The 13,862-nt window shown below is 41.3% G+C and overlaps 1 protein-coding gene across 1 annotated transcript; it reads left to right on the top strand.

Annotated features, from left to right (window-relative positions):
* The first annotated feature begins 449 nt into the window (after positions 1-449).
* Positions 450-12,496, top strand: coq3 (coenzyme Q3 methyltransferase). The gene is made up of 6 exons (XM_052064816.1): positions 450-1,074; positions 2,991-3,128; positions 4,664-4,763; positions 8,746-9,012; positions 11,358-11,517; positions 11,991-12,496. The coding sequence occupies exons 1-6, from the start codon at positions 881-883 to the stop codon at positions 12,152-12,154; spliced, it is 1,023 nt and encodes a 340-aa protein (XP_051920776.1). The 5' UTR covers positions 450-880; the 3' UTR covers positions 12,155-12,496.
* The last annotated feature ends 1,366 nt before the right edge of the window (positions 12,497-13,862 follow it).

Here is a 13,862-nt window from a genome sequence, read left to right as displayed (position 1 = left end):
GGCAAATTGATAAACAGGTGTGTGATCCACGAAAAGACCAAAACATTTCCGAGCTCAATTAAACATTCTTTAAGCAGTCGTTATCATCCAGTTCACATATTGGCATGAGACCAGGAAGGCCTGACAAGTGATACAGTATGTAATTTGCCATTGTAAACCAACAGCATGTTTTTCCGAGGTAAGAGGTCACTAACCAACTTTTTGAAAAAGTGCTACTTCTTGGCTCCTGAAAGGCTTCAAGTTTTATGCGTGCTTCTCAAATAGCAAATTGGCTCATATTCCTTTGATTGTAGCCTATTAATCAATGTGAAGCCACGGATCAATTATGACCAATTCTTTCATAAGGTACGAAACATACAAAGATACAACACTGAGTTCGCAGGTGTTTACACTCTTAAGGAAATCTCAAAGGTCCCATCATTGGTGAACATAACAGTTCCACGGACTACTTATGGTCCATCGGGAGCACAAACTAAACCTTTTAGGGGCTGGTAATGGTAAAATTCTGAACGGACATCACTTAAACTTTTAGACGCGCTCCCTGAAATCGGTACAGTATTTAGAAAATGCCGTCTAATGTAATTTGGATTAGTCATTAACATTTAGGGTCAGGGCGCTGGTGTAGATTGTTATGATCCATCCCTACTCTTCTACGACGAAAACCCGAATTGTTGCAGAAGAAAAGTTAAGAGCAGCGTGGACATCACAAATACTATTGTCATGCGATGTATGAAGAACGGATTCACAACAAACGTGATTCAACACAAATTATGCGAGTCAGGAACCTTTTGTTTTCTCTGCTGTTTCTAGTCGAACAGTTGTCATTACAGTACCGTGCTCCACGGGCAGTTTGTGATGTCAAATTGTATTTGTCATAAACATGTTCGCAAACAAGTCGGGCCGTGTCATGTTAGGGTCGTGTCGCCGCAAAGCAATCTCCGTTTGCAGCGTTGTTCAGAGTCTCGTGGGTAATAACCTATTCAGTTGGAATGTGGGGTGCAAACAGCGGACTCTGTGGCTCCAGATGAATGTTGCGGAGCGGACACAACAGCGGGCCGTGCACCGTAAACTCAGGTACTGTACGCGAGTGTTGTAACAGCTTTCAAAATAATCATTTATATTAACAAACGTCAAACCCGATTAATCCCACTTGCAACATTAGTTGCTGCACCTTTCATGTTACTTATAATGGTGCTTTGAATTTAAGTAGCTAATTTAATTAATGAAAAATAATAGGCAATCTATCGATATTGTATATCAGAAACCTGTCCGAACCTCTGCAGGTTGATATCGGCGTCAAACATTTGCGGTACGCCTCTTTGTCCTGTGCACATGCAAGTGCCTCCCAAAAAACACCCCGCAAACTCGGGATGCACGATAAATATAGGAAAAACGACGTCATGTCAATAAAACAAATTGACATTTTTTTAAAAAGGACGGCCATGGGTAAGACGGTGTTCTGAAAGCCAACGAAGATGGCTACGCTGTCAAGAAAGGAAAAGTGCAAATCTTTTGCCAGAGAGGAACCAAGGGCTCAAAAGAGGCGATCTGATTTTCCAATTGACCGCGTGGGCGCTTGGCGACCAATCTTTTTGCATCGTTGACTGTTGTGCGCTACGAAACCCGAGCCGCCGCTATCTTCTAAAACAGGTGGTGTCATCCTTCTGCATAACCTGACAAAAGGAAAGACACGAGCCTCACTTCTAATTCATTTCCGGGTGACCTTAGCCCTGTTGGCGTTTCTCTCTCGCTTCAAGTGCTAACTTGTGTGTTAACTCATATTTCTTCTTTTTTTTTCACTGCACTTTTTCACCCTGCCGTACTTGTGAGTGCTTTTTCTGGATCCTTACCCAAGAGTTTGGACTCTGAGAAGAGACCGTAACTATCATAATAAAGGAATGCTGTCACATGATAAGAGTCATTCTTAATGGAACTCTTAACTTAAAGTTCAGGTATACTGTATTTTCTGAAAAACAAAATGAGTGTTGAATTCACAGAATAAATGCAAGTTGTGGCAAATGGTAAGCATGGTACTGTACCACCTCTGCCTCAATTTGAGCCGGGAACAACCCTGATAGGTCTACAATAAAACAAGATAGGACCCTTTAAAGTTGTATGCAGCTGATTTAGAGTGTTCCATTAACCTGTCATGCATGTTTTTGGAATATGGGAGGAAACTGGAGTACCTGAAGAAAACCCACGCAGGCATGGGGAAGAACTTGCAAAAAGGCTGGGGCCTGGAATCGAACCCACAATCTCCGTACTCTGAGGTGGACATGCCACACCAGTCCTTTTCCAAAGTTTTTAAATTGGTTAAATAAAGAATAACCATCATATCAATTTGATGGCTGGCTCTTGTCTATAAATACCTAATTATGGATATTTGCAAGAGTGTCTATTGTTAACCACCCCAGAAAAGTAACTTTTGCACTTTTTTTCAACCCGAAGTGTAATTTTTTGCACTTATGTTCATCTAACTTGTACGTGCAAATAGAACTTTATATGAAAATAAGTAGTTTTTTTTATATTTGACACTCTCTCTATTAAAAGCATGTTTCATCGATATCTATAAATCGTTCAAATGAAATGATTCTTGACCACCATGTCGATGTGAACGTGAGTACATCGTACTATTTCTTCAGAAAACACATCACTGTCACACCGACTTGTACTGGTTTACAGGGTGGTCTTAGCTGCCATAAAATGCAGATGGCTCTGATGTATCCAAGCAGTGCCTGGACCCGGGCAAGATGATATCTCATGTAAATGTCCAAAAGTCAGCTGAAATGGACTCCAGCACATTGATGAGCCCAATGAAAACAAGTTGTGTAAAACAAGTTGTGTAGATACTTCATTCCGTAATCTTTACACGTGTGTGTGAGATTTTTGTGTGTTCATGTGAATAAACGATGCACATAAGGCTTTTCCACATTGACAGGATGTGACGATCCATCCCATTTGTAACATCTGTGCATTTTCCACCCTCATAGTACAAGAGCAGTCCATCAAACCACAGTGGACCCTGATGAGCTGAAACGTTTCAGATTACTGGCCAGCAAGTGGTGGGATGAAAATGGCGAGTTCAAAGCACTGCACGCTATGAATGACTTGAGAGTGCCTTTCATAAGGTGCGTGTTTGTACGGATTATATATCGCATTGGATATATTTTAAATTGTAATGCTTCTAAAGTGCTCTTAAATATTTTGGTTGTCTGAAGATAATCTTGGGGAATCTGTTCTTGTGGTATATTAGAGCAGAGCGTATCAATTGAAGGTGACGGAATTCCTACTCACATTGGCACATTTTCATCATTTCAGTCACCCCAGCACTGCACACGTGCCTGCTTTGATTGATAAGATCTGCTGCTAGAGGCCAGCATGATAATCATGACTTGAGCCGTCCTTCGTGGAGGCCATTGCTGCTCTCCTCCACCCCCACTTTGGTCTCTTTGGTGCAGTTGATGTGTCGGTATGGTGACAGTATGACAGATCCAGTGCCCATATTTTGAGTGTGGCTGATTTGCCTGATGAATCTCAGCCCTGGGGACATGTCTGAATGAGACGCAGCATCATTTGTACTCTCGCTGCAGGGTTGTCACCTTCTGACATTCTTACTGTGATATCGTTAATGTCGCTATGGCGCTTTCTTTTAGAATGATCACATGGACATTTGGAACCACCCCTTGTTTAGCAAACAACAATTTTCAACCCCCCTCGTCTATTTAATTAGAATAACAGGTCAGATGGTATTTAACATGTTAGATTTTTCATAGCTTTGATTAGCACATCTCATAGCTCGCTGGCTACATATCTGTCAACAACTTATTTTCTTTATTTGCACCAAAGCTCACACTTAAATGACAGCAATCTGTGCCTCGTACGCTTTCTTTGGGCAAGGCCGAGCCTGGTCACACAGCATGGGAGTCGAGGCAAGAGGACAGAACAAAGCAATGAGCTCGACAGTGGTCAGCAGGTTGAATTTAGCCAGATAATAATTTGTGCTTGTTGTGCACTCATAATCTAACATAAAGTCAGGACCTCCACCTTCATTCGTGACTCTCCTGGGGAAATGGGCCTCACTTATTTACAAATGACAGTAGAAAATTCAAGAGCATTCTCACAAGCAGTATGGCGAGGTACCTTTTGGCATCCGTGGTATCAGGAAAAATAAATGTACCCATGATCCTGTCTGACGTCACCCCAAACCACGCCATTATTTTAGGCAGGTGCTGCCTTTTTCGAAGAGGATCTTCTTTTGCCCAGCAGTGACTATTGTGACAGTTCATGAATCCACTGTCCTTCAGCTCTGTTTGTGGGATTTGGGACATTCAAAGAGAATAATCAATTAAAAAAAAGATTCAATTCTCATCCATTTGAGAACAAAGTACAAACGCCGCCAACCCCCCCCTCACCCCCCCCCCCCCAAAAAAAGCACCACAAATGAGAAAAATATCATTAGATGATTTGTGTTTGAAAATAAGGTGTTACTTTTCAATCAAAGTGTCGTAAAGACTGATGGTTATGGCAGATCACTGCACTCCATTGAAAGAATACATCTCATGCAATTGATTATACTGTATTGCCCATTTCAAATTGAAGACTGCTGCCGTCTTTGTGTGTAACATTCATGGTTTAAATAATTGTTGCTTATTTTCCTGCTCAGAGATAATCTGCTGAATATGCACAAAGCGCAGCATCCTGGAAAACCACTTGCCGGACTAAGAGTACTGGATGTTGGCTGTGGAGGCGGTCTGCTGACTGAGGTATGGGTGTTTTATGTAGAAAACCAAAGAAGTTGGGTAAACAAAAAGAAAAACAGAATTAAATGATTTTCAAATCATGTTCCAACTCTCTATAATTTAATAGATTACAGAGACAAGATATTTAATGATAAACTTTATTGACTGCAGCAAATAATTATTAACTTCAAATGTAATGGAAATAACACGTTCTAAAAAATCTGGGACAGGTGTTAAAAAAGAATCCCACAGGTGAACAGGCTCACTGGGAAGAAGTGGATGCCATGATTGGTTATAAAAAGAGCTTTCCTGCATTGCTGAGTCATTCACAAGCAAAGATGGGTTGAGGTTCACCTCTTTGTGAATAACTGTGTGAGAAAATAGTCCAACATTAAAAGAAAAAAGTGCAACTTAAAACTCTACTGTGCACAGCAAAGCCATTTGTCAACAACCCATAGAAAAACTGCAGGCTTCTCTCGGCTCAAGCTCATCTAAAATAGACTGAAGCAGAGTGAAAAAGTCTTCTGTGGTCCGACGAGTCCACATTTTTATTGTTTTTGGAAATTATGAATGTTGTGTCCTCTGGGCCAAAAGAAAAAGAACCATGCGGACCGTTATAGATGCAAAGTTCAAAATCTAGCTTCTGTGGGGGCTGTGTTCGTGCGACCTGCAAGGGGAACTTACACATCTTTGAAGACACCATAAATGCTGAAAGCTACATACAGGTTTTAGAAAAACATGCTCTGAAAAGCAATGTCTCTTTTATGGGCGCCCCTGTTTATTCCAGCAGGACAACAGCGTGGCTTCATAGTAAAAGAGTGCAGGTACTTGACTTGCCTGCCAGCAGTCCAGGCCTGTCTCCCATTGAAAATGTGTGCCGCATAATGAAATGTAAAATATGACAACGGAGACCACAGATTGCTGAACAGCTGAAGCTGTACATCAAACAAGAATGGGAAAGAATTCCACCTAGAATGCTTCAACAATTAGTTTTCTCAGTTCCCCAACCTTCATTGAATGTTGTTAAAAGAAAAGGTGATGTTACACAATGGTAAACATGACCCTGTCCCAGCTTCTTTTGAACGTGTTGCAGCCATAAAATTCAAACTTAATGATTATTTGCTAAAAACAGTATATCAGTTTGAACATTACGCATCTTGTCTTTGTGTTTTCGATTAAATATAGGTTGAACATGATTTGCAAATCATTGTTTCCTGTTTTTAGTGATGTTTAACACAACATCCGAACTTCATTGGAATTGGAGTTGTACATATATATGTGCAGAGCTGGTGGTGGCAAGCAGACCAGCGTCACCTTTGAACACAATCTTCTGCAAATGTTTAAATCACTTGCTCTGTCAGAGTGTCTTGTTCTGCAAAAAGAAAATCTTTCACAGTGTGAGAATGTGCTTTCAGTGGCCTCTGACCAACCTGACATATAGCATTAAATATCGAAACGGATGTTTAATTTGCAGTTTCTTTTGACTTGACTGGTCTCAGTTTGGTGGAGTGGACAGTCGGTCTTTTGAAATTGTTTTTGCATTTGTTAGTGTCGATCGCTGTTTAGTAGGGAACAAGCCCCTGTCTTTGCTTTCATTTACGCTGAGGATTTAGTAGTTGCACCATGTGATCTGGAAAGACAAAATCAGGTCTTGTATTTATGCGGCTCACACAGACTGTCATTTAGATGCCGACACTGGAGCAAGTTACAAAGTCTATCTGCGGCAAATGCAAACCGGGAAAGTGTCTCTAGATGTTTATGTCACTTCATGCAAGCCTTCCCATCAGAGAAGATCATCTGTAGCGGAGAAACTGGCTTTGGGCAAGTAAATTCAGACCGGGCTGTATTTTTAGCTTTAGTCCATGAGGGGGCGCTAAAATGGCCATTTAGATTTGGTTTGGTTTGTTTATTGAACATAAAACATATACAGTAATAATTTGACAGAAAATAAGGTAAATAAAATAGTAAAAAAAGAAAGAGAAATCAGTCAACAATGAACACAGTTATTAAGTTCAAGGTAGTAGGAAGAAGTAAAGAACTTATCTAGTCCTACCCCCGTGTTATGTGTTTATATCTAATAAATCATTTTTATATCAATCAGAAAAGAAATAAAGTAAGAAGAAAGAAGTATCGATTAAGGCTCATACTTTACCCTTAACCGTGATATTTTTCCAACTTTTGGTTTGTATCGGGATTTTATACATACACATCCTGGCACTCTTGTGTCAATTTTCTCTTGTATTCATAATACCTTTCTCTATTTATCAACTTAGTTCTGATTTATCATTATATTTAATGTTTAGAATTTATCATTTTAACTCTGATTGATGTAGGTTGTTTGTACTATTTTTTTTGATTTTTTTTTTTTTTTATAACTCGGCAAGCGATTTACTCATTTTCAGGTCACACCTTTGATAGATACACTTCTTTGCTAAGATAAGATAAGATATCCTTATTTTGTCCTACATTTGGGAAATTTACAGTCTACAACAGCAAGATTGGGTAGAAAGAAGAAAAACAAAGTCTTTGCATTCACAAAATGAATGTTACTGTTTCGATGTACCATGTGATGTACATTTCAATCACTCCTGGCCAGTGTTTCCCCAGTCTTTATTGAGCCCAAGACACCTACTTTACATTGGAAATATCTTCTGACAAACCACCAAACAAAAATGACAAAAGTATGAATACTGAAATAATGATTATCTCGTCTCAGGTTCCTCACAAATTTACTTTCCGTGTAAAGTCTGAGCCTGGTAAATTGAACACACAGGATGCCATGACTTATTCAGTTGTACAGTGAATGCTAACAGGTGGATAAACATTCATGTACCTACAACGCTGAATGATATTAGGAAAAAACTGAACTGCAATTTGATTTTCTTTTTTCCAACAAAGATTGCATTTCAATTCAATTCACAATTTTCTTCACATCAAGCTTCCTTGCAATGTTCACAATATCCAGTCACATTTCCAACCATGACGGAAAGCTACACCAAACCATCAAAACATTACAAGCTATTACTTTAATAATGCATGGACACTGAAGGCCTGTGTGAGCCAGGCAATCCTTTTTCAAGGTTTTTAAAATGGTTCAATAAAGCAAGATGGACTTCTTGCCGCCATACATATTGGATATAAATATGCAATTATGTGTAATAGTGTATGTCTCTATGTAAAAATACTTTTTTTTAAACCAAAAATGCTCAAAATTGTGTACTAAGTATGCACAGCCACCTTGTACCAGTTGCATATATGCTTATATAAGATAAGATATCCTTTATTCGTCCCACACTGGGGAAATTTACAGCCTCCAGCAGCAAGAATGTATGTATGAGCTGCTGGAGAGGCAGCCATTCTATCTGCATTTAGATTGCACTTATATTGAACTGTGTACAGCTCTCTTTATCTACATTTAGTTTTTGTGCGTGCAAACACTTTGTTTTTCTTCTTTCTACCCCCCAAAATTGCTGCTGTAGACTGTAAATTTCCCCAGTGTGGGACCAATGAAGGATATCTCAAATCTCAAATATCTCCTATGTACATGTTCTTTGCACATAAATGTACTCTAAGCTTATATGTACTGTACTTTTTAGACAATACGTCTCTGAAATCTAAGTCACACTATTCAAAAACAGCATCATGAAGAAGAAACGAAACATATAAAAGTAATTTCGGAGGATAAGTTGCAAAAAGAGACCAAAGACAGAAGACCTCGCACTCGCATCCAAAATCCCCTTTCCTGTGCCGTTCAGTTATTCAGTTTGCCCCAAAAAGGGAGTGCCGCGGCCCAATGCATCAGGTTGTAGGGATGGAAAGAGTGCAAGCATGAAAAAACACAGGTGACAAAGTGAAAAAATTGAGTGACACTTGTCTACGGCGGAGTGAGAGTGTGTCTATGCACAATTTCCGATTTAGTTTTCCCACTCCCATACACAGTGATCATAACGCATCTTTCTCCTATCAATCCACCTCATCCGATAATCCCCCAACCCTTAACCCCCAGCCTCTTGGTCGCCTGGGAGCCAGTGTGTTAGGTATTGACCCAGTGGAAGAAAACATTGGCACGGCACAGCTGCATTCGTCGTGTGACCCCCACCTTGGCGGGCGGGTCAGCTATCGGGCGTGCACCCTGGAGGAGCTGTCGGCAGATGTGGCGGGAGGAGAGACGGACCGGGGAGACACGATGTTCGATGCCGTCGTAGCGTCCGAGGTCGTGGAACATCTGGCCGACCTGGAAACATTCGCCTTCTGCTGCAGCCGCATACTGAAGGTGTGTGCTTGCTTCCAGCTGCTCCCTGAAGTCAGATCCTGCTTTGCGTCCCCGCGGGCTTGTTCAGCTGAGGCACATATGGTGACATTGCTCAGGTACCCTCTGCTGTGCCTCAATGGGATTACATTACTGTTGTTCTATATAGATTTCAGTTGCCACTGAAGAGAAAATCTGCCTCTTTCATTTTTTTAACACTGTGTCTAACCTTATGTACCGTATTGTCCGCACTATAAGGCGCAGCGAAAAGTCTTCAATTTTCTTAAAAGGTCACAGCGCCTTAAAATCCGGCGCCCCTTGTCTATGGTCATTGCGGTAATATGTCGACCCCAAGATGGCTCCTTCCTGGAGACATGCTTACAATGTTAGAACTTGCTGTTGGTTCAGTGAAATGCGTCACTGCTTTATTAAATAGGTTTTTGTTGCAGCTCCGAAAAAAGGAGAGCTGTAGTGGTGTTTTTTTTAAATGCACACTTTATGAATGGTTTTGGTTTGTTTCTTGAACATAAAATGTTTTTCACAGTCTCAACAAATACAGTTACATCTGTCCGTTTCCGTGCCTTCTCTTCCTCTTTCGACTCGAGAGGCGTTCATGACCGCTTCGGAAAAACGTAAATTAACGATTCCAACAAAAATTGAAAATAATGAATCAAAACAGAAACTCAAGCGAAAAAAATCACAAAATAAATTCTATAGCCCTCCCTACGGAATTTATTTTGTGATTTCCTTGTTTGTGAATACAGTATACAACAAAGGAATGAATAACAAACACTTCTAAAACAGTCCAGTCTCCCCCAATTTACTGACATCTGATCGTCCTGTTGCAGCTATGCTCAAGGAAATGCCAAAATAAATTATGTCGGGGGGCTATTGGAATTTATTTTCAGATGTCCTATTTTAATACATTGCTGTATTTTAAATTTTCATAGTTTCATTGAAGTAATCGTTCATTTACGTTTTTGGAGGCGGTCATAAACTCCTCTTGGGTCAAATGAAGGGCTGTAGCTTCATCTAGTGGGTGCATTGTAGATTGCGCCTTATAGTCCAGTGCGTGCAATACATGGAAAAAAAAAAGAAAAATAGCTCATTCATTGAAGGTACATTACCGAGTGCACCTTTTAGTGTGGAAAATACGGTATTTGTTTCTAACACTCGGAGCACAGTTATGATCAAACAAGTTCACTTTCACGTTATGTTCAGTGTTGAGAGAATGGCGTGTGCGGCTGAATATTCGTCCCTATGAAGTCCAGACAAATCGAGACAGCGTGAGAACAGCTTTGTTAAGTAACACTAGATGTCGCCCTGGAGAGACTTGTAGAGTGATGTACATGTTGAAAGCCTTTTGAGCATCCACTCACGATCTTTGTTCACCAGCTTATCAAGCAGCTTTTTGTTCCCACTAGTAAGACAGGTCAGTGCACTCGTCGAATCACTGTGTCTTACAAGTAACATTTCTTCCACTGTCTCTTTCCACTCCTGTAAGGCCTTTGACATTTCTGCACACTAGTAGGACAACCTCAACATAACTAAGTGGAGAACTGTATGTTACTCGTGGGCTCAAGCAGCGTACTGTTTGACATCTCTGTGCTCCTTGTACTACTCATGTAGCGCTAGATAATAACCAGTAATTTTATTTAAATATCACTGGTGATACTAGTAGCATGCAGTTGTCCACAATTTTCTCTCATCACAAACATGTAGTTGTCCCATGAGTATGCCGAAGTTGTCTTGCTAGGGAGAACAAAGAGTATACTACTGCACACGCCTTAAGGTGGATATCAAAGATCTTGAAGAACTGACGGCGGCCCCGGTGGGCCTGTGGTTCATGCCTCACATTGCAGAGGTACCGGGTTCAATTACGGCTGCGGCCTCCCTGTGTGGCGTTTACATGTTCTCCCCGGGCCTGCGTGGGTTTTCTCCGGGTACTCCGGTGTCCTCCCACATTCCAAAAGTATGCATGGCAGGCTGAATGAGAACTCGAAATTGTCCCTAGGTGTGAGTGTGAGCGCGGATGCTTGCTCGTCTCTGTGTGCCCTGCGATTGGCTGGCAACTGGTTCAGGGTGTGCCCCGCCCACTGCCTGAAGACAGCTGGGATAGGCTCCAGCACCCCAGCGACCGTTGTGAGGATAAGTGGATCGGAAGATGAAAGGGTGGATTTAAGAACTGACGACTTTTCATCATACTGCACTTTCTTATTCAAACGCTACAGTGTTTTTTTAATGAACTTTATTGTTGTACGATTATCTACCTCAGCACTTTTGAAGCAGCAGAATCAAGACCGACACAAGTATGTACAATATTTATTGATCCTGTTCCAACTAAAACTGTCCATATTTTCCCTGTGCAGCCAGGCGGGTCACTCTTCATCACCACCATTAATAAAACCAACCTGTCATACGCGTTGGCTATAGTGGCGGCTGAGCAGCTGCTGCGCATCGTTCCCAAGGGGACACACGACTGGGAAAAGTTCATCAGCCCTGTAGAACTGGAGCGCCTTCTGGAGTCCAGTAAGTTACCATACTTCACGACTACATCTACATAGCCCCTTCCTATACATAACAATGCTGTCATTTTATTCATTCCCATTTTAATTTCATGAACTTTTGGAAAAGTGTTCAAAATAAGTTACCCAATGTGATGAATGAGGAAGGATGAAGACGTTTATGCAAAAATGAGCCTTACCTCATGTGTGGATTCTTTAAACATAAACATTTTTAATTGTGCAGGTTTCAAAAGGAAGGTAACGATTGGATGTAAAAATAAAACAATTCATTCTGAACACTGAAAAAAATGACAAAAATGTGGAGGTTTAAGCTGTATTCTTTGTCTGAAATATGTTCACAACTCCTAGTGGATTGAGTCATCTTATTTTCCCCAACTTTCTTTTCTTCACATCCCATGTTTTGTCTATTTCATGCAACTTTTTTGAAGTCTGCTCTTTTCCTACTTTGACCGCACATCTTACTTCGTCCTCCATCAGATTGTTTCTCAGTGCAGTCGGTCCAAGGTATGATGTACAATCCAGCATCAGGAGCCTGGAGCTGGACCAACAGCACTGCCATCAACTATGCCCTGCACGCTGTCAAACTGGCTGAGGACCCTCAAACGGACAAGGCAGACAACTCCGCAGCTTCACAGAGCTGAGCCACGGAACATAAACATCGGTCAAGAAATTTGATCCGCTTGCTGTTTTGCACATCTCCGCAGCAGACAATTATCAAAATGACTTTGTCAAAAGCAGAGCCGCAGCTCCACATTGAATAATTCCAACTCAAATGGCTGAATATTGTGAGCACGAGTGCAATGTGTTATTTGTGTCTGGGATGCTCACAATAAACAGTTCCGTGTGAGTTTGCCGCCACAAGGCTGTGTATTTTTAGCGTGGAAGCAGGAAAAGGGGGCAGTCATGTGCTCGTGAGGGTGGAGAGCATTTCACGTGCCACTACTGTATTATGTAATCGGAATAAAGGCAATGGCAGAGAATGAGTCACGTTTTGTCTGATGTCTAAATAGCTAGGATGTGAGAGCGAGAGCACATTTTCAATTACTCTACATGTATTCTGTGGGAATCCAACCTCTACAGCGGGGAAGTGATTATTTCATCTGATTCCGCTGAATTTGTTTGCTCATTTACAAAGAAATGATCCCCAGTCTCCAATGTTTATGGGTCATTTATTGATTATGTTAGTACACAAAATATCAGTCAAAGAAGAACGCTTATGCTTGCAATCATTAGTTGGCTTTGCCTGCAATGAAGAACGCTTATGCTTTCAATAAAGATATATCCTTTATTATTTACTCACATCTATAATCATTATATATTCTTCATTATGTGCTCACTTTTGCTTGCTGTACTGTGTGAAAGGTTAGGGTCGCAACCACCTTTCCGAGGACGTGGTTGGGAAGAGATAACTGTTAAGACTAAACAGTGAGCAAGGGTGAACAGTGAATGGAGACATCAACACCAGCTGCAACGTGATGTTTATGTGACATTTGCACACATGTACGTAAATTGCACTCACATACACACACATATTCAAACAAGTTCAGTGTGTGTTCAACAGCCCCCACCCTTTAGGTTGGACACACCTATGTAGTAGCTTTCCCAATAAATGAGGGGGTGAAGGGGGAGATCGTTAGGGTTCCGTGTGGAGAACTGAAACCGAACGCTTCTCCTCGTTCCCTCCTGGTACCAGAATCGAGTCTCCTGTCTCCTCCTTTTGGTTATTCCTGAGTGTCAATTTGGACCAACCTGACAGTATGTTTATAACGCTATCGCGCTAATATAGTACTGTAATCATGAAAACAGTAACGATGGTCAGTTTTCTACAGCTAGCTCTTCTTTTTTGGGGGCGTCTGTGTTCAATCAATCCAAATTAAGAATATGAAAGTGGTGTTACGGCCTTCTTTTTTTCTGTAAAACAAGTAAAAGTTTGTACACTCCATAGTTGTATGACAATGCTATCCCCTCCCAAATTCACATTCGGCACTTCTCTTGCGCGCGCCTCCAAGCCGCGGGTGCGCGCCAGTAAATTGCGGTACTCAAATGCACACGGGCGCAGATCGCCCCGCTGCTCTTCGAAAAGGCGATCTCGTTATTGGCTTGGACACGCCGCCACCTGTTGATCGCCTCCAGCCCCGATATTGTTAGCATCTTGACGAAATCTTCTTTGAGCGAGTTGTTCGCAGCCATCTGTAGGCATGCCCGGCCAACATTGTCCAACAACACGCGATGGTCGGCGGCTTCAACATGAATTACCTCCTGTACTTCCGAGGTTGTTCCAGAGTGAGTACAAAAGTTCACTTTATCGTCTTGGTATGACTTTTTACGCTTAAAAATATATCCATCAGC

The sequence above is a fragment of the Hippocampus zosterae genome, chromosome 5, assembly GCF_025434085.1.
Source record: "Hippocampus zosterae strain Florida chromosome 5, ASM2543408v3, whole genome shotgun sequence".
Taxonomy (NCBI): Eukaryota; Metazoa; Chordata; class Actinopteri; order Syngnathiformes; family Syngnathidae; genus Hippocampus; species Hippocampus zosterae.
The sequence above is the reverse complement of the archived record's forward strand: the minus strand, read 5'-3'. Positions and strand labels throughout refer to the sequence as shown.